Source organism: Tursiops truncatus, chromosome 2 (genome assembly GCF_011762595.2).
Source record: "Tursiops truncatus isolate mTurTru1 chromosome 2, mTurTru1.mat.Y, whole genome shotgun sequence".
Taxonomy (NCBI): domain Eukaryota; kingdom Metazoa; phylum Chordata; class Mammalia; order Artiodactyla; family Delphinidae; genus Tursiops; species Tursiops truncatus.
In genome coordinates, this window is record NC_047035.1 from 32,415,163 (window position 1) to 32,442,804 (window position 27,642).

General features: G+C 45.1%; 1 protein-coding gene and 1 long non-coding RNA gene across 2 annotated transcripts; one reads left to right on the forward strand and one right to left on the reverse strand.

The window, feature by feature from the left end:
* The first annotated feature begins 1,834 nt into the window (after positions 1-1,834).
* Positions 1,835-26,640, forward strand: SLC10A1 (solute carrier family 10 member 1). The gene is made up of 5 exons (XM_073800320.1): positions 1,835-3,040; positions 14,699-14,909; positions 22,358-22,536; positions 24,084-24,280; positions 26,170-26,640. Exons 1-5 carry the CDS (start codon positions 2,685-2,687, stop codon positions 26,274-26,276), a joined length of 1,050 nt encoding a protein of 349 aa, XP_073656421.1. The 5' UTR covers positions 1,835-2,684; the 3' UTR covers positions 26,277-26,640.
* Positions 9,892-20,965, reverse strand: LOC117311034 (uncharacterized). Its single transcript, XR_012329925.1, has 2 exons — positions 12,512-20,965; positions 9,892-12,374 (listed from the first exon to the last, which is right to left on the reverse strand). It is a non-coding gene; the product is annotated as an uncharacterized lncRNA (long non-coding RNA).
* Positions 26,641-27,642: the final 1,002 nt, after the last annotated feature.

Below are 27,642 nucleotides of genomic sequence, written 5' to 3' on the forward strand. Positions count from 1 at the left end.
TCGATAACGGTCAGCTATTGTTAATATAACACAAAAGATCTTCCTGCCTTCCAAATTTTGTGGCATTAGAGTAGGGGCAGAGGAGACGTGGAGAAAAGGATGAAGTTTAGCAGCTTCCAGGAAGAGATTTTCCTATTATCTGTAAAAGCATATTGCTGAGAACAAACAGAATGGATAAGGGAAGAGAGGGGAGGGAAGCGAGGCCAGGGCAAGAAGATTTCCTGAAGGAAACATCCACAGTAGGAGGTAGAGCTTTGGGTTTCTGAGAAGGGGCAAGGGGGGAGAGTTGGTGGAGATTAAATGGCTTAGTATCCATGTTACAGGTGTGTTAATGGGCACTCTGCTCTTTCTATGGGCATGATACGATCAATAGTCACGTCACAAACCCCTGATCTTTTAACAGATACTGATTGATTACTCCTCACCCCCTTGGGCATAAGACAGATGTATAAAAACTGGTTGCACAGGATGTCTGAATGGGTGGTGTCCCTAGCGTTGTTCAGTGCACAGCTGGCACAACTGTACGTGGCAGTCCTGCCTGGACTCCACCCTCAAATATTTTTTGCTTTGCATTGTGAACCACCATAAGGACCACAAATTTCCCGAGGGCAGGAACATGGATTACATAATTTTTTATACTCCCACAAGTGCTTGGCACTCAGTTGATGATCAGTAACTCTCCCTGGGACTTCCCTGGTGGCACAGTGGTTAAGAATCTGCCTGCCAATGCAGGGGACATGGGTTCAATCCCTGGTCCAGGAAGATCCCACCTGCCGCCTAGCCACTAAGCCCGTGCGCCACAACTACTGAGTCTGCGCTCTAGAGCCCGAGAGCCACAACTACTGAGCCCGTGTGCCACAACTACTGAAGCCCGTGTGCCTAGAGCCCATGCTCCGCAACAAGAGAAGCCACTGCAATGAGAAGCCCGCGCACCGCAACGAAGAGTAGCCCCCTCTCACTGCAACTAGAGAAAGCCTGCGCGCAGCAACGAAGACCCAACGCAGCCAAAAATAAATAAATAAATTTTTAAAAACATAATAATTCTCCCTTAGCAACTCTGTTAGGGGGCCTCATCTGACCAGCATTTTTGGGCCTGCCCCTGACCCTCCAGGCATACTCAGTCCAAGCTCCACACACCCCCATCGGCACCTAGTAAACCCCACTCGGCCCGCCCTCCCCTTGAGACCAGATCAATTCAAGCACCAGGAAATCATTAATATCAGAACTCTCAGAGGGAAAGGAGCTTCAAGTTCTTGTCATTGAGGGCCACAGGATGTAGCCCTGTGACCTGCAGGACCCCAGAGAGCAGCCTTCTTGAGCCACGCTGCCCAACGCGTGGATCCTATCCCAGCCCTTATCTATGCAGGATTCTAAAGGCCCTGGGGCCATTGTTGGAGAGCTCTTATTTTTGGGTGCTTCCTCATACCAAGCCACTCCCCACCCCCACAGAGTGGTTCGCACCCTGGTCCCCATCCTGTCCTCTGTAGTCCCACACAAAAAGCCTAATCTCATGTTTCAGCAAATACGAAACTATGAGACCCCACTCAGGCCTCTTGGGTTCCAGCCCCGCCTAGATGCAATTCTTCTGAAAGCTGTTCCCTGTCCTTCCTCTGAAGGTGCTTATCCCTAGGCTGGGGTGGGAGGAGGGAGGCCCGGGACGCCACACACACCAGGCGTGCCTGCCTCTGTCCACTGTCACCCGCTCAGCCAGAGCCTGGCTCCCAGACAGGCGCAGAGCCAAGGTAGAGCAGTCAGGACACCGGAAAGAAAAGGCTGTGCATTCCTGCTTCCTTCTCGGCAAGTTTCCCAAGCAATGGGGCTCCTCGGGCTGCTGGCCAAAGAGCCTGGGCAGAAATCAATCTCCCCAGCCAGGGCTCCTTCAGAGCTGCCCTTTGGGGAACGTGCCCCCAGTCTTCCCGAGAGCCCCTCAGCCAGCGCAGCAGGCTCTTCCCTGGAGTTAGGTGTGTGTGGGAGCATGTTCCTCCCCCGGGATCCGTGCCGTCAGGTTTGGGGATAGGACCAAGTTTTCCCAGCACAAGTGAGAAGGACACAGGCACCTCTCCTCTTCCAGGACAAGGGTCATGGACACAACTTCTCCTGGAAGCCAGCAACTCACCTGCCGCTACCCTGTCCCACACCCCCCTTTCCAGGAAGGAAAGGTAAAACTCAACTCTTGTCACTCCCTGGGGTTTGGGGGAAGATGCGCGTGACCGCCTGGGCCTGGGGAGACACCTTCCCCTGAATGAGAAACTGAGGCCTCAGGGGCTGAGCAGAGAACGAGAGGGGCTGGACCTGGATTGGTTCCAAGAAACAGAATGCCTGTGGGCGTGCTCGGGGGGTGGGGGGGGATATAAGCCCTCTTGTCCCAGAAGCAGCCAAGAGGTGAGGGAGGGGTGTGAGTGACACCCAGGAAGACAGCAGAGGCTGAGGAGCTCAGGAGAGGCCGGAACAGCCCTGTAGATAAGGCTCTGGGCTTTCTCTCCTTTGGGGCCAAAGCCAGAGAAAGCACAGCCAGTTGCATAATCCTTCTATTTGCTCAGATCTACGTTTTGTCCTGAAGCTCCCTGCCCTGGGAGGTGATTGAGGAAGGCACTCAGCAAGGACTGGGCAGGGCAGGGAGTCAGCAGGCGAGCAAGGGGCGTGCTGGGTCTTCAGCTTTTTTTCCACCGCTGCCATCCAGGAGGATGGAGGCCCTCAATGAGTCTGCCCAGTTCAACTTCTCCCTGCCTCACAACTTCGGCAAGCGGCCCACCGACTGGGCGCTGAGCGTTATCCTGGTGATCATACTGTTAACCATCATGCTCTCGCTGGGCTGCACCATGGAGTTCAGCAAGATCAAGGTGCACTTCTGGAAGCCTAAGGGGCTGGCCATCGCCCTGGTGGCGCAGTACGGCATCATGCCCCTCACTGCCTTTGCACTGGGCAAGGTCTTCCAGCTGAACAACGTCGAGGCACTGGCCATCCTGATCTGCGGCTGCTCGCCGGGGGGGAACCTCTCCAACGTCTTCACTCTGGCCATGAAAGGGGACATGAACCTCAGGTAGGACGGGGGGTGAAGAAGGAGCAATCTGGGGACAGCAGCTGCATGGGAGATCACAATCAAGGCGAAGAGGGGGGCTAAAGCCAGAAGCGTGAGTGAGTGGGGGCTGGGTGGGTGCTAGGGCAGGGGGTGGCAGGCATTGATTGTCAAGAGCTCATGCTGGGCTGGGGACAGGACCTGGGGTTCATCTTGGTTTAAGCACCAAGCCAAAGGGGCCCAGCTGGTCCAGGGGCACCCTGGAGAGCCCCCTGACTCCCAGAGTTGTCTCGAATGGGGCACAAGGATTGTCTTGCAGGAGTACTGTACTGACTTAAAGCAAAGGGACCTCTGGAGAACTTTTACCTGTCTGCCAGGTGGGGCAAGTTGTCTGCTTTGAGGCCAGAGATATGAAAGGGAGTGCAGATTAGTTTCAAAGATCTCCAGGGAGATCAAGGTGGCTCGGAACCAAAGAGCACCTCCAAATCCTGCAGAGCAAGAAGGAACTTCCAAAGATTCCCCCCACCTGTCTGGGCTGTCCTCTCTGAACTTCCCCCATCCACCCATGAGACGCAGGAACACTTCGATGCAAAGACACAGCCAGGTAGATCCTAGAGTTTCCCAGGACCAGGTCGGGGTCCCAAGTCATCATGGGCCTCGCCTCGGCCAAAGTGGTAGGAGGGAAACAGCAGCAGCCCCACCCAGCTCATCACAGCAGAAATCAGCGAGGGCTCCCTCCTGCAGGGGCTGGTTGGACACCCGTCCTTCCAAACAGGTGGGACTCTGGTCTGGAATGCCTCCCAGGGTGAGGCCACATCAGGCCTGTTCCAGCTGCAACAGCAGCCCCTGCTGGCTAAAGAAAACTCACCAGCATAAAAGCTCTTGCTGTTATCTAAGCCTCCGTCTCAAGCCGGTCTCTTCTGGTTCGATCCACTCTTCCATGCCAGGCAAGGCAGTAAATTCAGACAGTCCATCTGCTTGTGCCTGTCAGTATCCTGTCCCTGGCTGAACTTTACTAAGGAAACTAGCCAGGTACGGAAGCCTCCTCCTGGAGACGCCAAGCGATGCTGGGGTTGATTATTAGATGAAAAAATGATAGTGATCATTGGGGGTTCCCTGGACCTGCCATCTGAGAAGCTCTGGACTCTCTACCCATATGATTTGACCCTTACTGAGGTGGTCAATGGAGAGAGAGCTTGGCTTGTATTGTCTCCCATGGGAACATATCCATGTTCGACCACCTCACTGTGAGGAAATTCTTCCCTCTATCTAATCCAAGTCCTTACTGCTGCAAAACAAGCTCCTGGTCTTGATTTAGCCTGTGGACAAGGCCGGCTGCAGCCTCTGTGTCTTGGACAGAGAAACCTGGACTACACCTTAATTCTGTTGTAGAAGGGTTGCAGGTCAGGAAAGGGGTACTCAGGGCTTCGTGGCTCTGTAGAAGCGGCAGCGCTGGATAGGACAGCGTAAAATATCATGGGGGAGCCTCTAAGTGTGAGTGACCAGATGTCCCAGCCTTTTGAGCCAGTGGGTGCCAACGAGGTCTCTTCTGAAACACCTGCGTTTCTGAGGCTCTAGGCCTCCACCGGCAGAGCCTCCAGTGACTCTCCTGCTAGGCCAGGCCTCCTGGTCTGGGCACCTGGGAACTGTCACTTCCACCTAGACCCTCAAGAGACAATGCTCTGCCGGGACGGCCACCTTCTACCATAACGCCCCTACCCACAGACAAACCTCCCCCTCATGTTAAACCAGGCTTCTGACCCCACTGGAGGAGCGTGAATCTCATCCTCCACCATCACATGCCGCCAGGCCTCAAATCCCAAATTGAGTTCTTCATCTGGGACAACTTGTTACATGTATTATAATAATGATAATGGTGCTGATAATAAAAGACAGCCAGGCACTGGGCCAAGCACTTTACATGGGATCCTCTTACAGCTTCCCATGAGGAGGTGCTGTAAAGAGCCCCATTCTAGAGATGAGGAAACTGAGACTTCGAGAGGTTAATACATTTGTCCAAGGTCTGAAGGCTCCAAAGCCTGTGCTATCTTCAGGGTCGGGTGTGTACATAAATGAACTGAGTGGCTGGAGGGTGACCGCCAGCCTCGGAGACACGGGCCGCCCTACACGGGGCAGATGCCATGCATCTCTGCCATGGGTGTTGTGGGAACGGGGACTCAGTGCCTGCACAGCTCCCTGCTTTTCAGGAGAAGATGGAGTCCCCCTTTTTATGTGAAATTTCCACATTTTTAATTATTGGTAACTCGCTCCAAGTTCTTAAAACACTGTGCAAGCCAAACGGGACATGACAGAGGCCCAGATGTTACACAGAAGCTGTGGGTTTGAGATCTGTGTACAACCCCACGCGATTTCCCACCTAGAGCAGAAAGGAATGTTAGGACACCTATTCCACTTTACACGTGAGGAAGCGGAAGTCCAGAGACTTTCCAGAGGCTTCCCGAGAATCTGTGGGCCAGTTGTGTCTGGAGCCATTCCTGGGCTCTCTCTTCCCAGTCATTCTGCCTCACAGCTGGAGTGAGGCTGGGGGAGCGGCCGTCCCAGGGCGTTGGGCACATTCAAGGAGGCTGGGCCGCAGGGTGGACCTCTCAAGGCAGCCAGGCCCAGCAGCTCCTTCCTCAAGGATGCTGCTAGACATCTCCAAAGAAAGCAGGCGACCCGCAAGAGAAAGAGAAAGTGCTCTCACCGGGGACAGAGGAGAGAGTGCCAGAGGGAACTGGGCCCCTTTGATGGCCGCCTCTGCCTCCAGCTCACCTGCTCCCCCTCTCCCCTCCAGCCAGCTCGCAGCTGAGACAAGAGCCAATGGCTGAGGGGATAACCCAAGGATTCCCACAGCTCTCCCCACCATGACAGAGGGAGACTAAGCAGGAAGAGACAGAAGCTACCCAGGTTCCCAGAAGTTTCCCACTTCACCACAGAGTCTCTAATGGGTCCCCTCACAACTCTCTCAGCTTCCGCCTCCAGTGCCTCTATTGACAGGAGTTCAAAAACTGTTCCTCAAGCAGGGTGTACCGATGCCCCAAAGCAGGCTGTATGCAGTGCTCTGAGAACTTAAGCAGGAAGGGTAAAGAAAAAACCAAATGTGCTCCTTTCTCCCTGGTCCCTGGACCCCGAGAAGCATCCGGGTCCACAATGTTACTATGGAACAGATTCCAATCTCAGAGCTAGAGTCAGGAAGTTGCCTCCCATCCCTATCCTTCAGGGTAACAGGATCATGACAGTCACAGATACCAAAAAGTTAGGACCAGTGCCCAGCACTCACACATGCGGAGGAGGTTCGGGGGTCTGGGAGCATGGCTCCCACACACCTCAGTGCACGAGGCTCACCAAGTCTCAGAGCAAATTCCAAAGCTCCCGACATGCCAAGCCAAAGTAAGCATGACTCCTCTGTTCAAGGACATCAGAACAAGCACACAGGTTTTGTGTGGCTTTTCTCCTAAGAAGAAATCAATAGCTAGCACTGTAGCCCCCTGTGTGCCCTTCCCAGTCTCATTCCCCTCTACCCACCCTGAAGGGAGCACCTCCCAGGATTTGCCTTTCAGCACTTCCACAGACCCTTTTACACTATTACTACATAGGTATATATCCATCAACAAGATACACTGTTGCATTTACATGGTTTTAAATTTCATATCAATGGTATCATACTGCCCATATCATTTGACAGCTTGCTTTTTTGAGATAATAGGTATATAAATAAAAGAGATACTTCATGCATTTGAACTGCAGTATAGTTTGCTTGCATTTATCCATTCTCCAGTTGTCAGACATTTACATGGATTTCATGTTTTGTTGCATGAGCAAGTCCTATGCATGCTCCCCCTGTGCTCACATGTGAGAGAATACATAATGAACGCAGGAGTGCTGGGTCTTGAGGTTCACACATCTGCAATTAACAAGTCTCCAAAGTAGTTATTCCACTTCACACTTCCCAGGGCAGTGTATGAAGATCCCTGTTGTTCCGTGTCTTCATCTGTATTCGGAATTGTCAGACTTCTAAATTTTGTCATCTGGTGAGAGTGAAATGAGTCACGGTGGTTTTAAATTTAATTTCACGGGAGGTCTAGCAACTTTTCAAATACTGTTGGCCATTTGGGTGTCCTCTTCTGAAAATAATGCCTTTTGCCTATTTTTCTATGGGACTGTGGTGTTTTCTTCTCATTAATTTAGTTATTTGTTGTTTTTACATGTTGCGACAGTCTACTCACAGTTTTGGGGTTATCCTTACATTTTGATAATGATGTCTTATAAAACGGAATGCTTATTTTAACTTAACCAACTATACGAATATCTTTCCTTGGCAGTTTGTTTCGGGGGTTTCTTTAAGAAATCCTTTACTGCCTTGAAGGTCATAAAGATATTCACCGATGTTTGAAAAGTTTTACAGTTTTGCTTTTCACATGGAGATCTTTGATCAACCTAGAATTTATTATTATGTATGCTGTGATCTAATTTTATCTTTTCCATATGAATAGAGAAAATTCCCAGGACCACTGAGTGAATTTTTCTCCATCAACTTTTAATTCCATCTCTCTCGTTGACCAAATTCACAAATAAGCATAAGTTTGTGTCTGGGATCTCCCTTCTGTTCTATTGTTCTATGTCTCTATCCTTGAGCCAATATCACACTTTCTTAATTACAGCCTTTTAATAAATCTTGATCCCTATCCTTTCCCATCCATATGTTTTTTCTACTTCTTGTTTTGCTGTGCTAGCAAAGACCTATATAGTATAATTTACAATAGGTGATGTGATGGGAACAGGTATCCTTGCTTTATTCCTCTAATTTTTCACCATTAGGTTTACTATTTCCTGTAGATTTTTGACAGATAACCCTTTTCAGGCTAAGGAATTTCCATTCTGTTGCTAGTGTGCTAACTTTTGTCATGCATGAACATTGAATTTTGTTGAATGGCACTTTTCTGCATCTATGATACCATTTTTTCTTTAATCTGATAATACAGTGATATATATCAGTAGACTGTCTAATGTTAAACCATTTTTATATTGCTGGGATAAACCCATTTTGTTCATTGCATTATTTTTTAAAGGCATGGCTAGATTCATTTGGTAACATTTTATTTATGACTTTTGCTTCTGTGTTCATAAATGAGACTGGACCCTAATTTTCCTTTCTCATAATGTGATTTTCTACCTTTGATTGTAAAATTTTATTATTCATATATAATAATTTGGGACATGTTTCCACTTTTTTTGCTCTCTATATAATACTGAGGCTATCTGTACTTTGAATGTTTAGTAGAACTCTACTGTAAAACCATATGTACATCGTGTGGGGGTTGGATGACAGGTTTCAAACTACTGATTAAATGTCTTTAGTGATTCTAAGTTGATTCAGGTTTTCAGCTTCATTTTGAGTTAGTTTTTGTAGATTATATTTCCCAGGAAATTGTCCATTCAATCTGAATAGAAAAATGAAAGTATAAGACTGTCCTTGATTCCTTCTATGACTCTCTAAAATCTTTGTTGTATCTGAAATTATGTTTCCTTTTGCATTCATAATAACATCAATTTGTGCCCTCTTTCCTTTTTCTTGGTTAGTCTCGCCAGCGGTGTCTATTTTTATTAGACTTTGCAAAGAATTTGCTCTTGGTTTAATTGATTCTCGGTTAATTTATATAATTTTTAAAGTTTACTCTCTCGTCTTTAATATTTTCTTTGTCCTGCTTTCATTAGGTTTACTTTGTTTTTCTTTTCAATTCTTGAGTGAAATGCTTAGCTCATTAATTTTTAATCTTTCTTTTCCTATATAAACATTTCAGGCTATAAATTTTCCTCTAAGAATTAATTTAGCTGCTCCCTAGATTTTTAAAATTATTTTTTGAGATATAATTTATATACCATAAAATTCACCTTTTTAAAGTATATAAGTCAGTAGTTTATAGAATATTCACAAGGTTGTACAACTACCACCAGTATCTAATTCCAGAACATTTTAATCATCCCCAAATGAAACCCTATACCCATTAGCAGTCAGTCACTCCCATTCCTCTCTCACTCCAGCCCCTGGCAACCACTAATCTACTTTCTGTCTCTATAGATTTCAGGTAAATGGAATCATATAATATCTAGCCTTTTATGTTTCTGATTCTTTCACTTACCATAATGTTTTCAAGGTTCATCTTTGTGATAGCATATAGCAGTACTTCATTGCTTTTTATGGCTGAAGAATATTGAATTACATGAATACACCATATTTTGCTTATCCATTGATATTTTGTTTTCCATTTTTTAGCTATTATAAATAATGCTGCTATGAAGGCTTGTATACAAGTATTTGTGTAAACATATGCTGTCAATTCTCATGGGTATATACCTAGGAGTAGAGTCACTGGGACATATGATAACTCTGTGTTCTTGATGGCTATACTCTGGACCCTTTGGACTAGGATGTAGTTGATATTCATTTAAGCCATATTTGACCTCTATGGAAACAATGAAGAGGTGTAGATAGTGAATAGGGCTATAGGGAGGAGGGACACACACTTAGTGTGGTTTTCCTGCGGTCTTGTCAAGCCCTCGTCCCCAACCTTCCCACTAGAATGGAAGCCAGAGCATATATTGTAAGGTGAATGTCTACAAACCCAAGAAGGTTCCCTAGCAGCTTCTTCTCTCGGTTGGTCTTTCTGGAGGGCCTCTTCCTACACAGGGTCCTGGGATTAACATGTATGAGGTTCCAAATGGAGATGGTAATAGGACATTTAGGACAGTTAGGATACAGATTAGAGCTGGGAGGGTATACTATTTTTCAGGATCTGCCGAGGACCAGCCCCAGCTGAACAGGATTCACCCAAAGGGGAAGACGGAGTCGGCGTGGACAGAACTCAAGACACCTCTTCTTGGATGCAAGGATCTGACAAATTTATTTTTAAGATTCCAAAAGCTTTTATACTATAAAGTGATCTCATTTTCAAATTTAACATTTTCATTTCCACGCCAAAAATTCCCCCACATAGGCCACAAAACAAAGATAATTTACATCAGCAGATTAATTAAAACAGGTTAGGTAATTTTCCCATCGCCCAGAGTCTCTTTCTTCTCCTGTGGTTAGTCACATGTTGGTCACATCTACGTCAGGAACACAGTCTGCGGTTTCATCATCTTCCTTAGAAAATTAAATGTTCTTGTACCTATATGTTTTTGTTCAATCAGCCAACTATTTAAAGCACAAACTCAAGCACATTATTCTTTTAACAATTGTAAATATTTATAGACTATTTTCTTCTACCTTTATAATCAAAACAATACACGTTATTTTTTATACTTCTAAAAAACCATGGGAGCGGACATTGTACCGTAAACTCATTGATTAAACTCACTGTTGCATAAAAACTCGCCATCATACCCAGGTATTTTCCAACATGTTTATAACTTCACTGGGAGGCCATGACTCTTACAATTTTTCTTTTAAAATCAAAAAGCTACTGCAGAAATATTCCCACCATTGTATTTCCCCAACAAATATAATCATTAAAGGAGCCGAAGTAGTTACAATTCTCCTCTTGATTTTTACCCTAACTTGGGGTTTTTCTTAAACCCCTGCATAAAAACTATACATTTTTCCCAACACCAATAGCAATCCTATAAAAATCACCTTAGGCAAAGGCAGGGGAAGACAAGGGGAGCCACACAGAGGAAAGCTTTGCTTCCACACAGAGAAAAGCTGTGGTTCACGGAGGAAATGGGAAACAAAGCCCTGCTGCGGTGGAAGAGCAGTTGCCATTGGCCAGGTCTCTGGTCTGCTACCTGGGTTCCCATCTGAGCTGGGCGTGGGAAGCGAAGCAGCCATGGGGACAAGAGACCTCTCTCAAAAGGGGTGAGGGTTCAGGCTCCTGCAAAGTTGGGGGGGTGAGGGTCTATGCCCCACCTCTGTTGGCCCCCAAGTTCTCTCCTGATGGCCCCTCTGCGACTGTGCCTGTCTTAGGTTGTTCCTTCCCTGAGGAATCTTACCCGTCTCTGGCTAACCAGCCATCCTCCGGGGCCAAGCAGGGAGATGTGAGGTGTGCGAGTGGGCGAGGTGCAGCGCCCCCAGAGAAGGTCAGTTCTCTGTCACCTTGGTAGCCTATGCCCCCGTGGCCTCCACGCCCAGCACCTGCCCTGGGATTCCCTCGCCAACTGGCGGGGCCCCGGCTCTGATCACATGTCTTCGGGAACCCAGGTTTCTCCTCCAGAGAGGGCCCAGCTTACAGCACTGGGCAAGAGAGACCAATTACACGGCACCAGCCACCAGGAGGCAGGAAGCTTTGCAAACGAGAACTTTGCTTTTCCATATTTACACCTGACAGCACCAGCTTTGCTTGGCACTATGGGTCTCATTGTACCTGGCAGTACCAGCTTTGCTTGGCACTATGGGTCTCGTCCGTGCTGAGACTCAAAGGCTCGTCCGTGCTGAGACTCAAAAGCACTTCCTATACGGCTCCCGGCAAGGATCTGAGACTCACACTCAATTTCTCTTAAATAATGTTAAGGATAAACCAGAAAGTAAAGAACATGAGAATATTGGTGTTGGAGACTAGAATATTATTCAAGATAAAAAACAGGTCTGACGACCAGATTATCTTGTCACTTACTCAACAATGGGTAACTATTGCTGCCTCCTCTACAGCTCCACCATTGTGGTCCTTCCATTATTCTGTTTTTACTGCTTTGCTGCTGTTGTTTACAGTCCTCCTAATCATGGCCTCTGTTTACTGCTTTTTCTTTGCATGTTTTTTGGGTTTTGCCTGAACATGCCTCCCATGCCTCTCCAAAACCAAGTGCTCCATCACTGTGCACACATTCAAACTCCCCAAGTGAGAAAGTGCTCTTGATGTACTTAATCCTTGTTATCTTAGTTAGACAGAATCACTATGTCCAGCCATCCCCTAGGCTCTAAGGCAGGCACTTAGCAACTTAGTAGGTCAGGTGTTATTCTACGTTCCAATGGGCTATAGCCAGAGTGATGGGCTCACACAGCTTTCTTCAAAATGGGCTGTGCTATGTCAAGTATAGAGAGCAAAAAGAGTTCTACTACAGAGGAGATCAGAATGGCTCCTTCCACAGTGAAGCACACAGGGACTGAAGCAGTTGGACAGACCTGGGTTCAAATCCTGCCTCAGCCATCCTATCTGTGTGATTCTGGGCAAGCCACAACTCTTCAAGTCCCCAGCTTCCTCATTAGCAAAAAGGAGATAGTATGCTTACCTCCTAAGCTACTGGGAAAAGGAAATAAAGCAATGTATGTAAGGTTCTTAGCACAATGCCTGGCACAAAGCAGGCACTCCACAAAGTAGTCTGTACAGGCATACCTTGGAGATACTGCAGGTTCAATTCCAGACCACTGCAATAAAGCAGAATATCACAATAAAGTGAGTCACATGGATTTTTTGGTTTCCCAGGGCATATAAAAGTTATGTTTAAACTATATTGTGGTCTACTGAGTGTGCAATAGCAGTGTGTCTAAAAAAACTTACATACCTTAATTTAAAAATACTTTATCGCTAGAAGATGCTAACCGTCATCTGAGCCTTCAGCAAGTTGTAGTTTTTGCTGGTAGAGGGTTTTGCCTCCATGCTGATGGCTGCTGACTGATCAGGGTCGTGGATGCTGAAGGCTGGGGTGGCCGTGGCCATTTCTGAAAATAAGACAACAAGACTGAACCTTCCTTTCATGAATGATTTTGCCATTTGATAGCATTTTACCCAGAATAGGACTTCTTTCAAAATTGAAGTCAATTCTTTCAAACCCTGCCACCACTTTATCAACTAAGTTTATGTAATATTCTAAATGCTTTTTTGTCATTTCCACAATCTTCACGGCATCTTCACCAGGAGTAGATTCCTTCTCAAGAAACCACTTTCTTTGCTCATCCGTAAGAAGCACTCCTCATCCATTCAAGTTTTATCAGGAGATGGCAGCAATTCAGTCCCATCTTCAAGCGCCACTTCTAGCTCTCTCGCTATTTTCGCCACATCTGCAGTTACTTCCTCCACTGAACTGCTCAAAGTCATCCCTGAGAATTGAAATCAACTTCTTTTAAACTCCTGTTAATGTTGATATTCTGACCTCTTTCCATGAATCACAAATGTTCTTAATGGCATCTAGAATAGTGAATCCTTTCCAGAAGGTTTTCAACAAACTTTGCACAGATCCATCAGAGGAATCACTATCTATGGCAGCTATAGCCTTACAAAATGTATTTCTTAAATGGAAAGACTTGAAGGCCAAAATTACTCCTTGATCCATGGGCTGCAGAATGGATTTTGTATTAGCAGGCATGAAACAACATGAATCTCTTTGTACATCTTGAGTGACCAGGTGCATTGTCAATAAGCAGTAACATTTTGAAAGGAATCTTTTTTCTGAGTGGTAGGTCTCAACAGTGAACTTGAAGTATTCAGTAAACCAAGTTGTAAACGATGTGCTGTCATCCAGGATTTGTTGCTCCATTTATAGAGCACAGAGTAGATTTAGCATAATTCTTAAGGGCTCTAGGATTTTTGGAATAAGCACTGGCTTCAACTTAAAGTCACCAGTTGCATTAGCCCCTAACAAGACAATCAGCCTGTCCTTTGAAGCTTTGAAGCCAGGCATTGACTTCTCCTCTCTTGCTATGAAAGTCCTAGATGGCATCTTCTTCCAGTAGAACACTGTCTCATCTACACTGAAAATCTGTTGTTTAGTGGAGCCCCCTTCATTGATGATCTTACCTAGATCTTCTGGATAACTTGCAGCTTCTACATCAGCACTTGCTGCTTCACCTTGCACTTTCATGTTGTGGAGATGATGTCTTTCCTTAAACCTCATGAACCAACCTCTGCTAGCTTCAAACTTTTATTCTGCAGGTTCCTCACCTCTCTCAGCCTTCCTAGAATTGAAGAGAGTTCGAGCCTTGCTCTGGATTAGTCTTTGGCTTAAGTGTATGTTGTGGCTGGTTTGATCTTCTCTCCAGACCACTCAAACTTTCTCCATACCAGCACTAAGGCTTTTTTGCTTTCTTATCATTCGAGTGTTCACTGGGGTAGCACTTTTAATTTCCTTCAAGAACTTTTCCTGTGCATTTACAACTTGGCTAAATGTTTGGGGAAAGAGGCCTAGCTTTCAGTCTATCTGGGCTTTCCACAGGCCTTCCTCACCAAGTGTAATCATTTCTAGCTTTTGATTTAAAAACATGAGAGACATGTGACTCTCCCTTTCACTTGAACACTTAGAGACCATTGTAGGGTTAGTAACTGGTCTAATTTCAATGTTGTTGTGTCTCAGGGAATAGGGAGGCCCCAGGAGAGAGAGAGAAGGGGGAACAGCCAGTTGGTGGAGCAGTCAGAACACATACAACATTTATATCCTTTAAGTTTACCGTCCTACATGGGTGTGATTCGCAGTGCCCCAAAACAATTACAATAGTAACATCAAAAATCACCATAATATAACGAAAAAGTTTGAAATATTGCGAGACTTACTAAAATGTGACAGAGACATGAAGTGAGCAAATGCTGTTGGAAAAATAGCACCGATAGACTTGCTTGATGCAGGGTTGCCACAAACCCTTACTTGGTGTAAAAAAAAAAAAAAAAACACACAGCTGCAAAACGCAATTAAAATGAGGTTGTGCCTGTATTAACGGGCTCTCTCTCTCTCTGCACTCTTCCTATGTCTCCCACCCAGCATCGTGATGACCACCTGCTCTACCTTCTTTGCCCTGGGCATGATGCCCCTCCTCCTGTACATTTACTCCAGGGGCATCTATGATGGGACCCTGAAGGACAAGGTGCCCTATGGCAACATCATGATATCACTGATCCTGATTCTCATTCCTTGCACCATAGGCATCATCCTCAAATCCAAACGGCCACAATACGTACGTTATGTCACCAAGGTAAGAACCTGGGGGCCTGGGCAGGGAGCGACAACACCACCATCATCGCAGTGAATGGCTTGAGGCAAGTCATTTGGGCTTTTTCTGTGTCAGTTTCCTTCCTTGTTTAAAAAAAACAAAAGAAGTCTGCTGCTATTGGTACAACCTACTTCATGGGATTGTAATGTACATGAGAATATTTTTGAAGTTAGGAGAAAAATAGTAAAACACCACACACAACTATAAGGTATAATCATTATTTTAATAATAAAATTAAACTTTTATCATGTACCTAGTAGCTGCTAAGTTTTATGCTACACTCTCTGAGGAGCCACTGTCCTCGAAGTTTGTTTGCAGAAAGTCAATAATAGATGAGAAACAAGATCAACACAATGTACAATCAGGTATTGGCAGAATGTAAGGAGGTGAGGTTAGTGAGGGCCAGGTGGTCAAGAAAGGCTTCCCTAGAGGATGGAAGGAGGGGGCACGGTTTCAGCCAGACCATGAAGAAAGGGTTGGATTTGGGTAAGCCTAGGGAGATGCCTGAATAGAGGAGTTCCAAGGGAGACCATGGGCAAACATGGCTGACTGGATGAGAAGCCAGAGGGGAGGAGGCCAGGGGGAGAGGTGGTAGGCACACTTGTATCACTTTAGGAGTGGGATAGGAGAAAAGTGGAGTGAGATGGCCCCAGCAGGTGTAGGAGTGTGCTATGAGGGCATCACGCCACTGCCCTGCCTTTGGAAAAATCAGACTTGTAGAGTGAGTGGTTCCTCTACCAACTCTTGTGACCTTGGAGCTCAGTTCCCATCAGTCTCTCCTCTGGCTCACTGCTCAGCCCAGGATCCCAGGCTCCATCCCTGTCCTCAGGAAAAACTCGCCTCCTGAAGGCCTGCTGTGGTCCCCACCCCTGGATCTATGCCTTTGGGCCGGGCTACAGGGCATACTACTTGGAGGCCCAAGGCTTCCAGCAGCTTCGGGCCTGGAACAAAGAGGTTTGGTCAGGTTTCCAGGGTCTTTTGATTTTCACACTACCATTGTCAAGGGTAGTTTTTGCCCTTGTCCCGGTGTAGTCCTAATACCGTGGCCACAGTCCCCCTCCCCACCTGTTGAAGATGTGAAGTCATTCCTCCTCCTGCCAAATGGCTCATCACCCCACTCTGCTCTGGATGGCATCTTCCGTTCTCTCCTTACTCCTCAGAAATGTCCTTTTATTGATCATGTCCTCTACCCCCATAGCCTCCTCCCCCTCGCTCTCATTTCTAGAACGTCTCCATATTAGTTCTTCACAGCCAACGTTGATACTGGTTCACATCTCTCCTTTTTTTTTTTTTTTTTTTTTTACTAAGTAGAGTCACGGGACTCTACTTCCCACTCCAGCCAACACCTCTCTTTCCTCCCCTTCCGAGCCGTGCTCCTGGGAGTCACCCGTTGTCCCCACACACCTTCCACTCTCACCACACTGGCCCGCAGGACAGTTCTCCAGTGGCCAGGCCTCAACAGTCTCTACTCCTTGGCCTCCGATTCACTCAGCATCTTGATGACCGCCTGCTCCACTTTCTTCACCAAATCCAATGGACATGTCTCAACTCTTCTTTTAGCAGCTGTTGGTATGGCTGACCACTGCCTCCTTCTCAAAAATCTTCCTCAGCTTCAGTGGCAGGGCACCTGCTTTCCTACCACGTCTTTGGCACTGCTTTTCAGATTCCCTTGTGAGTTCCTCTGGTAAAAGTTACTTCTCTGCATTCAGCCCAAGCTTTCTGCTTTTCTTGCTTTTCTTCCCTAAGCCCAGGACCTCCCCACCACGAGATCTGGTCCATCTCAACAGCCATCTACAAGCTGATGACTGTCAGAACAGCTCTCAGCTCTCTCCTGACTCCTGAATCCATTTATTAACTGCCAAATCTTTCTACCTGAATATGCCTCAAGCATTTAAAATTCAGTATGTCTTAAATTTAAACCACCTCCTTAAGCCTGCTCTTCCCCTCCTCCCACCGTGTGATCATCTCAGTGAATGGCATTCAACGTGCCCCACTGCCTGAGCCGGAAACCCGACAGTCATTCTCCACATCCTCTCCCTCCCCACTCACACGAATCAGGGATCGTCAATTCTGCCTTCTTTTGCTTGAACCCATGTCTCTCCATCCCTGTGTCTACTGTCTTCATTCAGGCACTCTCCTCTCTCACTAGACAACTCAGTCTTCTAACCTGGCTCCCTGACCCAGTTTTAACCTGAGTCTGGAAAGAAACTATCATGTCACTCCACTGCTTAAAGGCCTTCACTGGTTCTTTAAACTCCCCCAGGAGTCATGTGGCCCCTCAGCCCTTTCTTGATTTGGTCTCAGCCAACCTCTCCAGTGTCAGCTCTCTTCTCTGCACATGCCCCACTGGACTCACTCCTACTCACCCTTCAAGTCTCAACACAATTAGCACCTCCTCTAGGAAGTTTTCCTTAACCCACAAGCCTGGGCAGGATGCTTGTCCTACTTGCTCCCGTATCACGCAACACCACTGCAACAACATGTATCATACTGTATTATAAATACCCACTCCATTCTTATTCCCCACCCACCTGCAGGAAGCAACATCCTAAGGCTGTGCCTCAACACTGAATTCTCAGCACGCACAGCTAATACCTGAGAATAAACAAAGGAATAAAGGGCAAGTCCTGTCTCTCCCACACATTAGCAAAAAAAAACAAACAAAAAACCAGAAACATGTGTCTATCATTTCACTTACTCAAGATAGTTTGTGGGATACAGGAATAAAGAAAAAAAAATCACAGAACATAAAAATGTGAAGTGACTCCTGATATCACTTAAAGCAGCTCTGCCCCCCTCCACTTTATAGGTGAAACCAAAGACTAGAACCCCAAGTGCAACTGATATAAGAACATGTCTCCTTACCTCAGAATAAAGTGTTCTTCTGAGAAAGACAAATACAAATATGTGGTACATATATACGATGGAATACTACTCAGCCATAAAAAAGAATGAAATGACATCTGCACAACATGGATGGACCTAGAGATTATCCTACTGAAGTAAGTCAGAAAGAGAAAGACAAATACCATACGATACCACTTATATATGATATCTAAAATATGACATAAATGAACTTATCTATGAAACAGACTCACAGATGTAAAGAAAAGACTTGTGGTTGCTGGGGGCAGGGGGTAGGGAAGGGATGGAGTGGAAGTTAGGGGTTAGCAGATGCAAGCTATTATATATGGAATGGATGGACAACAAGGTCCTACTGTATAGCACAGGGAACTATATTCAATATCCCGTGATAAACCATAATGGAAAAGAATATGAAATATATACATGTATAACTGAGTCACTTTGCTGTATGGCAGAAATTAACACAACATTGTAAATCAACTACACTTCAATTAAAAAAAGTGTTCTTCTGAGGATGCAAAAAGAATCTCAGATCTTAAAGTGAGAAAGCCCTTCAAGATGAAGTTCAGTCTCCTGCCTTATTCTCATTCTACTCCTGTTCCTCTTGTGTTACACATCCATGCCTCAATTCCACAGCAAAAAATGGAGTCAAAATGACCCCAGAGGGGCTTCCCTGGTGGCGCAGTGCTTGAGAGTCCGCCTGCCGATGCAGGGGACACGGGTTCGTGCCCCGGTCCGGGAGGATTCCACATGCCGCAAAGCGGCTGGGCCCGTGAGCCATGGCCGCTGAGCCTGCGTGTCCGGAGCCTGTGCTCCGCAACAGGAGAGGCCACAGCGGTGAGAGGCCCGCGTACCGCAAAAAAAAAAAAAAAAAAAAGACCCCGGAGAACATTCAAAGGGCTGAGATATACTTGGGCTGGAAAGACAGAGGCCAGTAACAAAGAATCACATAAAATGCAGGTGTATCTTGGGACACTTTGCTGCTGGCCAAACCTCCAAGGTTAGACAAGCAGAAGGGCAACAGCTCCGTTTATCAATTACTCCCAAACAGGAATCACTCCTGTGAGGATGCAGAGAAAAACAAGTGGTCAAGATGCAAACGCTGAAGTTTCCTCGTGTTACATTTCTTTGAGGACTGTGCTCATCCTTAATCTCCCCGTTTCATAATGTAGTGAGTTACAAGCTGGAAAATGAGCAAACAATTGTCCCGGCCTCTTTGCACACCTAACACTCCTAGAGACCTTCAAATCAAAATTATCCAACTTCTGGTAACTGGCTCTGGCAGAAGGTTAGGGTTATCTGCTCAAACTCTGCTCAACCAGTTGCATTCCCTAGAAGGAGGTCACACTTAAAACACTTAGACACAATAATAATACAATTTCAGGGATGCCCCATTTGGAAAGGCAATTCAAGTAATACTTTAACTTACCCATGCAAGGGTTTATTCAAGCCTACATGGTTAGAAAGTTAGTGAACCTGAGCATGACATATGGTCTAAGAGCCACTCTTACCATAAGCCAACCATCACTCTTCAATAAGGATCCCGCCCTGACACTGACTCAACCACTCTACCTATGCTTTTCTCATACCTGCTGCTACGGATGAACTGACCTGACTCTCCTAAATCTCACAGCTTCTGCCAACTCGTGGCTTCTGCTGCTCCCAGGCCTTTGTGTCAAAATTTTAACACTTGCCTCTGCTCTTGCTTCCCTCTCTGTAACTCTTCAAACTCCCTAAACAAGAGGAAGGATCTCACTAGTTAGGTCATTCTTCAACCTGCCTAGGTCACCGATGCAAGAAGAGTTGGGCCAGGTTATCTCCTGGATCACTGGCAAGCTGAGTCGGCTACCCATGAATGGACACTCATCACAGCTTCAATCAGCGATGACAGGACAGTGCAGGTGGTAGAAAACATGGTGACCTATGAAGAAGCACCCACCTATGGCCTCTTTTCTCAACAGGTCATGGACATGAGATCGCCACAAAAAGCAGGACTGAGAGTGACAAAAAACTTTGGGATGTCAAATTCCTCTCTTTTCCCTGAGTAGTAATAGCTACAATTTAGTCAGTGGTTCTAATATGCCAGGTCCTGTGCTGTCAACCTCACTCAAGAGAGGTTGCATGACTCACCAGTTTACACGTCTTGAGGATGGCTTTCACACCTGGGTCACACCATTGTCTGTGCTCACCACTCCAAAGGCCCCAAGACTGGGAGAACGAAAGTGAGGGGATGAGAGTGATACTCACACAGAGAAAGAGGGCTTCTGGATTCATTCACAATCCCTGTAGCCCAGTACACCCTATGTTATCCATTACACTCTTTTGATAGGGGCAAAAACTGGACATTAGGTAGACGACAAACCCAAAAGGCAGAAATTAACTCAAAATGCAAGGGCAAACCAAGCAGTTCATCAGTCTTTCAATAAAACCTGAAGCATGTTGTTACTGGTGAGATTCCTTCCTTTCCTGGGACAGGACCACCATCAGTACAGGTGATGTTTCATATGATCATTATCAGTTGCAACATGGCTTAAAAACACAGAAATGCAGAACTGTACAGCTGAAATTAGAGCAATATAAATAAATGTTAAAATGTCGCTAGGACAACACTGTAATGTAATTAATGCCACTGAATTATACACTCAAAAATGGTTAAAATGGCAACTTTTGTGTTATATGTATTTTACCACAATTTTAAAAAATGGTAGTAGGAAATATAAAACCCCACATGTGCGAATGAGCTGGAAACGGAACCAAAACATATAACCATTACAAAACAACACGGTAAGTTCAAGAAAAGTTTGCTATATATCCTTTTACTCAGAAGATGAGAGGGACAGAGGCTTAGGTGTATGTGTATATTTCATCAGTTTAGTGTGTCATCCTCTAAAATGCACAGACAGGTAAGCACACTTTGAAAGCTTGCATCCTTGTTACATGCTGAAAAATCTTAACATTCTAATTTCATAAATCTGCCTATTGAAAAATTTAAATGGTAAGATGTTAACTATAAAATAATGTATTTTAAAACATATAAAAACATACCATTGTTCCTGATGACGGTTGCTTTCACAGCACTTACCTGAGGCAGGGTGGACCTGCACTTTTTTTTTTTTAATTGGAGTATAATTGCTTTGCAATGTTGTGTTAGTTTCTGCTGTACAATGAAATCAGTCAGCTATATATGTATACCTATATCCCCTCCCTCTTGGACCTCCCTCCCACCCCCGCCATCCCACCCATCTAGGTCATCACAGAGCACCGAGCTGAGCTTCCTGTGCTTTATAGCATGTTCCTGCTAGCTAGCTATCTTACGCATGGTAGTGTATATATGTCAATCCTAATCTCCCAATTCGTCCCACCCTCCCCTTCCCCCCAAGTCCACATGTCCGTTCTCTAGTCTACGTCTCTATTCCTGCCCTGCAAATAGGTTCATCTGTACCATTTTTCTAGATTCCATATATGTGCGTTACTATACGGTATTTTCCTCTTTCCGGCTTACTTTACTCTGTATGACAGACTCTAGTTCCATCTAGGTCGCTACAGATGACCCAATTTCGCTCCTTTTTATGGCTGAGTAATATTCCATTGTATATATGTGCCACATGTTCTTTATCCATTCATCTGTCGTTGCACATTTAGGTTGTTTCCATGTCCTGGCTATTGTAAATAGTGCTGCAATGAACATTGGGGTACATGTATCCTTTTGAATTATGGTTTTCTCAGGGTATATGCCCAGTAGTGAGATTGCTGGGTCATATGGTAGTTCTATTTTTCGTTTTTTAAGGAATCTCCATACTGTTCTCCACAGCAGCTGTATCAATTCACATTCCCACCAACAGGGACCCGAACTGCTTCTAATGATGCCATTATTCCCTGAGCCATTTTGAAACTCCTTTTGGGAACTTCCTTATCATCCAATCTGCAGGTCACTCAAGAAAGTAGGCTCATCCCTTTACAGTTATACATCATTTAGGATCTAAAACCACATTACCTTACTTCATTACCTGCTTTAACCAGCTTTGGTTCAAATGACTTTGGCAATGTCCAGAAGTTAAATTCATCGTAAAATGGATGGATGAAGTCCCTACCCATAATGGAGGTATTCAACACAAGTATGACAGGTTCTAAGAATAACTTCTACTGAGCTCCAAAATGACCACAGCAATGGCAGTATTGTAGGGATATGTGGACGGGCTTCAGAGACTTTGAAAGAGAACTTTCATTTACAACAGTCACTTTGCCAGAGGACTGAATAGTCTCATCCTTCAGAGCCATAGCACTTCACTGAAAACCTGCCATCCAGAGATGTCGATCAGAAGCTGTGCTTGGCTCAGTCTTCCTAACGTGTTAATCAGATCTATGACCTCCAGGAAGCTTCCTAGCTACGGATGAGAAATCCAAAAAGATGAAAGATAAAGGTCTTTCACATTCCCTCCCACTTCGAATACATTGATTAAAGTGTTTTCCACCTCCAATACCCACCAGTGTTTCCCCAGCCCTCTCTGCTCTTCCACATGCCCAGTATCCTTCTAATTGCATTTCCTCCTTGTCCTTATTCACAGGGAGGGATGATCCTCCTGCTTTTGTGCAGTGTGGCTGTCGTAGTGCTCTCTGTCCTCAACGTGGGCAAGAGCATTTTGTTTGTCATGACACCACACTTGCTGGCCACCTCCTCCCTGATGCCTTTCATCGGCTTCCTGCTAGGCTACGTTCTCTCTGCTCTGTTCCGCCTCAACGGACGGTAGGTATTATTTTAGGTCCCACTGTCCCACGGGTCTCATGCTCATTCTTGTCTCTCAGAAAAAGGTAAGATCCATGATCTCGGGAAGGCATTTTTCAAGCAATATATTCAAATGTCTCAACTGAACAATGAACTCTGGACTGAGAAATACTGGGGAGGGAAGGTACTGAATGAATAACGCAGATCCAGAAACAAAACACAAAGACCAAAGGCATCGAATCATCCAAAGGGCAGCAGTTCATGGCAAAGTGCTCCCTCCAGAGCCTACATTCCACCTCCCGCCCAACTCCCTGGTGGCAAATGGCAGTGGAGTAGCTCCATGTCATGACAAGCACTGACAATCCCTTTCCCACTTCTCCTCCCTTTCTGTCTAGGTTTTAGTCTTGACACAACACCTTGGGTGGCAACTCTGCTAAGTGCCACTCAGAGCTGAAGTAGTTGCGGACCTCTGCTAGAGCCTAATCCAATTCACAAACACACCTGCTACTTTAGGGGAACAGTCAGCTTGAGCGCCGGGTGTGGACACATCAGGCACCCTAGGCACCCTGTCTATACAGAGTGGTACCCCATCTCAAGATTCCCTATTTTCAGCCACATGGCAGACAGATGTTTACGCAGGGGTCTAAACAGTTGCACTCCAGCCTCGTACCACAACGCCCCGAAGAGCTGTTTTTAAAATACAATTTTAAAATAATTATCCATTTCAAAAACCAGTCTAATTTAATAAAGAACAAATTACTGTTGGATGCAACACATGGTGATATAGCAGTCAAAAGGCTGCCAATGACCACTCATGAATTTTCACGAAGACAGAATGATACAGGTCGTGATAAATGGCCACAGCATCAAGTGCCCACAGTAGTCTCCTTCATAGTAAATGTGCTGAGACAGCGCTGGCGATTTTTTTTAGCAAAGAACTATTTTAATATACTAATTGCACTTCAGTGAATAAAATGTATTAAATGTTAACAAACATTCCATTCTTTAATCCATAAAATGGAAAGCAAAACCGAGGATGTGTTCCAAAGACAGATAATGGAACCAAGCTTTTATTTAATCATTGTGTTTTGGAGTTAAAAGATATCCAAGACAGAAACTGGACCACAGGGCAAGGTTCCCATTTAGACAATCTTCTACTTTACATTTAAATTCTAACTGTCCTATATGTAAGCCCAACATATGCCAATGAATGATTCTGGCTCCCATCTTCCTTTTATCCCTCCAGCCAGACATTTCTCCAAAATTCACTTTGATAATCCCGCAAGTGACAAATTGTAGATTTCCAAGCTACTCAAAAATTCCCTCATAAAAACTCCCCAACAGGAACCTAACAGTCACCATCTCCCACAAGGCTGGATTGGTGATTTAAGAGGTGGGCCAACTTGACTTTTCTCAAAACCGTGCACTCCACACGTGGCTCATTTTTATCTGTGTTGGACTGTCAGTTTCTCTTAAAAGTATTTGGGAGAAGGGAGATGAGCAAGTGAAGTTGCACCCTCACATGCCTTCTCTGAGGGCATATGGGGTTGTTTTTTTAACCTACACAGGTGCAGACGCACTGTCAGCATGGAGACTGGATGCCAAAATATTCAACTCTGCTCCACCATCCTCAACGTGACCTTCCCCCCTGAAGTCACTGGACCACTTTTCTTCTTTCCTCTCCTCTATATGATTTTCCAGCTTGGAGAAGGGCTTCTCCTCATTGCCATCTTTCGGTGCTATGAGAAAATCAAGCCTTCCAAGCGTAAGTACTGAATTGTTCCCCTTTGAGCTCTGCTCCCATTTTGGACATGATTCTGCCAGCAACCATCTCTAGCAAGGACCTTTTGGATCGGGCTGTAACCCATAAAGTCATTAGGAACCAGGCAGCACCAATAAGCAGGAAGGGATTTCAAAGAGCCATGACTAACTATAATAACGGCACTTCATTTTTGCTGGGAGAATCAGCTGTGGAGTTTGCCTCATAGAACAGAGGCAATTTTGGATACTTTAACTGGGGAGACCATGCAGGACTCAGGAGACCATGTAGGACTCAGGGTATAGAAATAGGACAGAACTGTCTTGGACATTACATAGTTGTGAGATGTTGCGTGAAAAGTCCTATTCACAAGAAGTCACTAAGTTTCCATGTTAAGAGTAGGTTCTCAAGCCATGGAGCCAGGTCAGAGCCCCAGCACCACTGGCACTCCTGTATGAGAAAACATGAAAGCAATGCAGCCCAATAATCCAGAATCGAAAAGTGAGGATTCCAACTCTGGCTACACAGTAAACAAAACTTAGATATAAGCTTATTAAATTAATAACAACTATCAAAAGTCTAGATTTAATATAATTTAATGTAATTACCACTAGGATTAAATAACTTCCTAGCCAACAGCACCTCCTAAGATGCTTAGAGTATTTCATTCTCTTCAAGATATAATGAAACCTCAAGAAAGCCCACCGAGTCCCTTAGTGGGCTTTAAACCCCCCCGTTTTTTTTTCAAATCAGAAAACTCAAATCTCAGTCGGTAACATATTTCAGTATTTTATAACTCTAAACATTAGTATATTCATCTCAACCACTCAAATCCTTCAACTGACTCATTTCCCACAAACCTGAGGATGCCTTCGAGACGTCTAGACCCTGGAGACTGATTTACACCTTATGAGAAAGATACAACTTACCCTGGTAGAATTTATCATCTTATAGTAGCAAATGAAGACTTACAATTAACTTAAAAGATGTAGTATTGGTTATCAAGTAGCCAAAAAGAAACCAATAAATAAGTAACCATACTTCAGAACCATTTTTACTAAGCTTTGGTTCAATACTACAGTGGAGTTATGGAAAAGAATCTAATCTGATACTTCTCTTGAGAGCAACTCAAGATATTTGTTACCCATTGAACACTCCACCTTCTTTAACAAAAGAAGCAGATTCCCAGATTTGCAGTTTTAGTCCCAGAAAGGCCTGAAATGTGCTCAAGAGGCCATATTCTGAGTCTATGGCTCTCAAAACCAATGCACCTAGCAAGACCCCTGTGGCAAAACTAAGTGCAAATAACTCACCTCTTTGGAGCTCTTGTACTGTCTGGGCCCAAGCAGCAATGCTCAAGTTAAAGAATCTGTCACAAGTTTCTGTGCTTTTGACCCTTGTACCCTTCTAGAGAGATGGGAGAACAGGAAAGGGGGACCATAATCATAGCTCCTCGCCACCGCCACGCAGGCAGAAAAAGGGGTATACCCGACACCACAATGATAGGGGTATGGAAACACCCCTTGGAAGACTTCCCACTTAATGCATTTTCCTCCCTGTCCCCACTGGCTCCCAGAAGGCAATAGTCAACCTTTGCGTACATAAACTCAACTCCCCATCTGTACTGTGTGTACTAAGAAGTCAGAGATGGAGTGATGAAGAGTCAGTGCTCTTTATTAGACCTTTTGTTACTAGTATTACCATCAGGGATGTTGAGGGGAAAGCAAATCTTTCCTCAGTTTGTCATGGGAGAAGAGGTGGTAAAGAGATGGGGGAAAAAACAAAAACACAGGACACCCTAGGAGTAAGTTCGTATTCTTTTATCTCCCAGATAGAACAAGTTTTTTAACTATTCTTTTGTTCTTCCTAACCTATGACCCTCTTCAACTTTACAGATAAAACAAAAATGATCTACAAAGCTGACACAACTGAAGAAACCATTCCAACAGCTCTGGGAAATGGCACCCACAGAGGGGAGGCGTGCCCCCCTTGCACAGCCTAGCCTTCCCCAGTGACCTGGATTCTGGTCAGAAGGCAATTCAGAAAGCCAACGTGGCAAACTATACAGAGAGCAGAAAGATGAACCACCACCAGTGGGGTCTCTTTCTCTAGCATTTCCACCATAAACTATCAGAATCATCAAGCCTTGCGTGGAGGACAAAGTGGGGGTCTACCCCAAAAAGCCTCACCTATTCCCAGCTTACAACTTGATACTTGTTTAAAAAATAAAAGACTTATTCAATGACAGCCCTACAAAGGCAGGAACCAAAACTGCCTTTGCCCTTGCATCTCTAGAACAGTGCCTGATAGGCATAAAAAAGCAATTTCTGAACTAGTCAATAAATGGGTTCTTACCCTAAAATCAAATACGCAAATTCTGTTCCAAGTTTTGTGACCCAAAAGGGAAATACAAGCTCAGAGTACTGTAGGATTAACAGACTTCAGAAGTCCTTTCTAACCTTAAATATTCAGATCCCATTCCTTCCCTTTTGACATCACTGGAATTAAAGCTCCTGCGAACATGACACCAAGTACGCAAAAGCAGACATAATAAAATGCAAAAACACTTGGATAAGACAAACTCCAAACCTCAGCTATAATCAAATGAAAGAACATTTTGAAGAACACAATTCCAGAAGAGAAGGAAAACTTTAAAAAAGAAAAGCCAAAAAAGTACAAATACCAACAGAGTAGTTTCACTAATCATCTGTCCCATCCCTTCATTAGGTATCAGTAGTTTTCACATTATGCTCCCTCCAAATTCAGAGTACTGTAGGCTATTGCCGAAATTAGCGGTTGCTAAGTCAAAGTAAAGTAACTAAAATCCTTAAGTTTCAAATTTTCCCCAATGAAATTCAGACATTTTCCATCTGGCTCATAGGCATAAAAAAACAGGCGAAAGGGCTTCCCTGGTGGCGCAGTGGTTAAGAATCCACCTGCCAATGCAGGGTACACGGGTTCAAGCCCTGGTCCAGGAAGACCGACAAGCCGTGGAGCAACTAAACCCGTGTGCCACAACTACTGAGCCTGCGCCCTACAGCCCGCAAGCCCCAACTGCCGAAGCCCGTGTGCCTAGAGCCCATGCTCTGCAACAAGAGAAGCCACCGCAATGAGAAGCCTGTGCACCGCAATGAAGAGTAGCCCCTGCTCGCCGCAACTAAAGAAAGCCTGCACACAGCAACGAAGACCCAACACAGCCATAAATAAATAAATAAAATAAATCTAGGAAAAAAAAGTGAAAGATTAACAAACTAATAAGAACACTTGCAAACAGCTGACCATGCATAGAGTTTCTTGTAATTTTCATACCACTTAATGTGATTAGGTTCGATTGAAACCAAGACAAGTAAATTTTAGGTCTGGCAAAT

Excerpts from the sequence above, each read along its gene's own strand:
- SLC10A1 (XM_073800320.1), top strand. The coding sequence starts at position 2,685 with ATGGAGGCCCTCAATGAGTCTGCCCAGTTCAACTTCTCCCTGCCTCAC. Across the intron at positions 22,537-24,083 it reads CTGTTCCGCCTCAACGGACG|GTGCAGACGCACTGTCAGCA; the intron begins GTAGGTATTATT and ends TAACCTACACAG. Across the intron at positions 24,281-26,169 it reads GAAAATCAAGCCTTCCAAGC|ATAAAACAAAAATGATCTAC; the intron begins GTAAGTACTGAA and ends TCAACTTTACAG.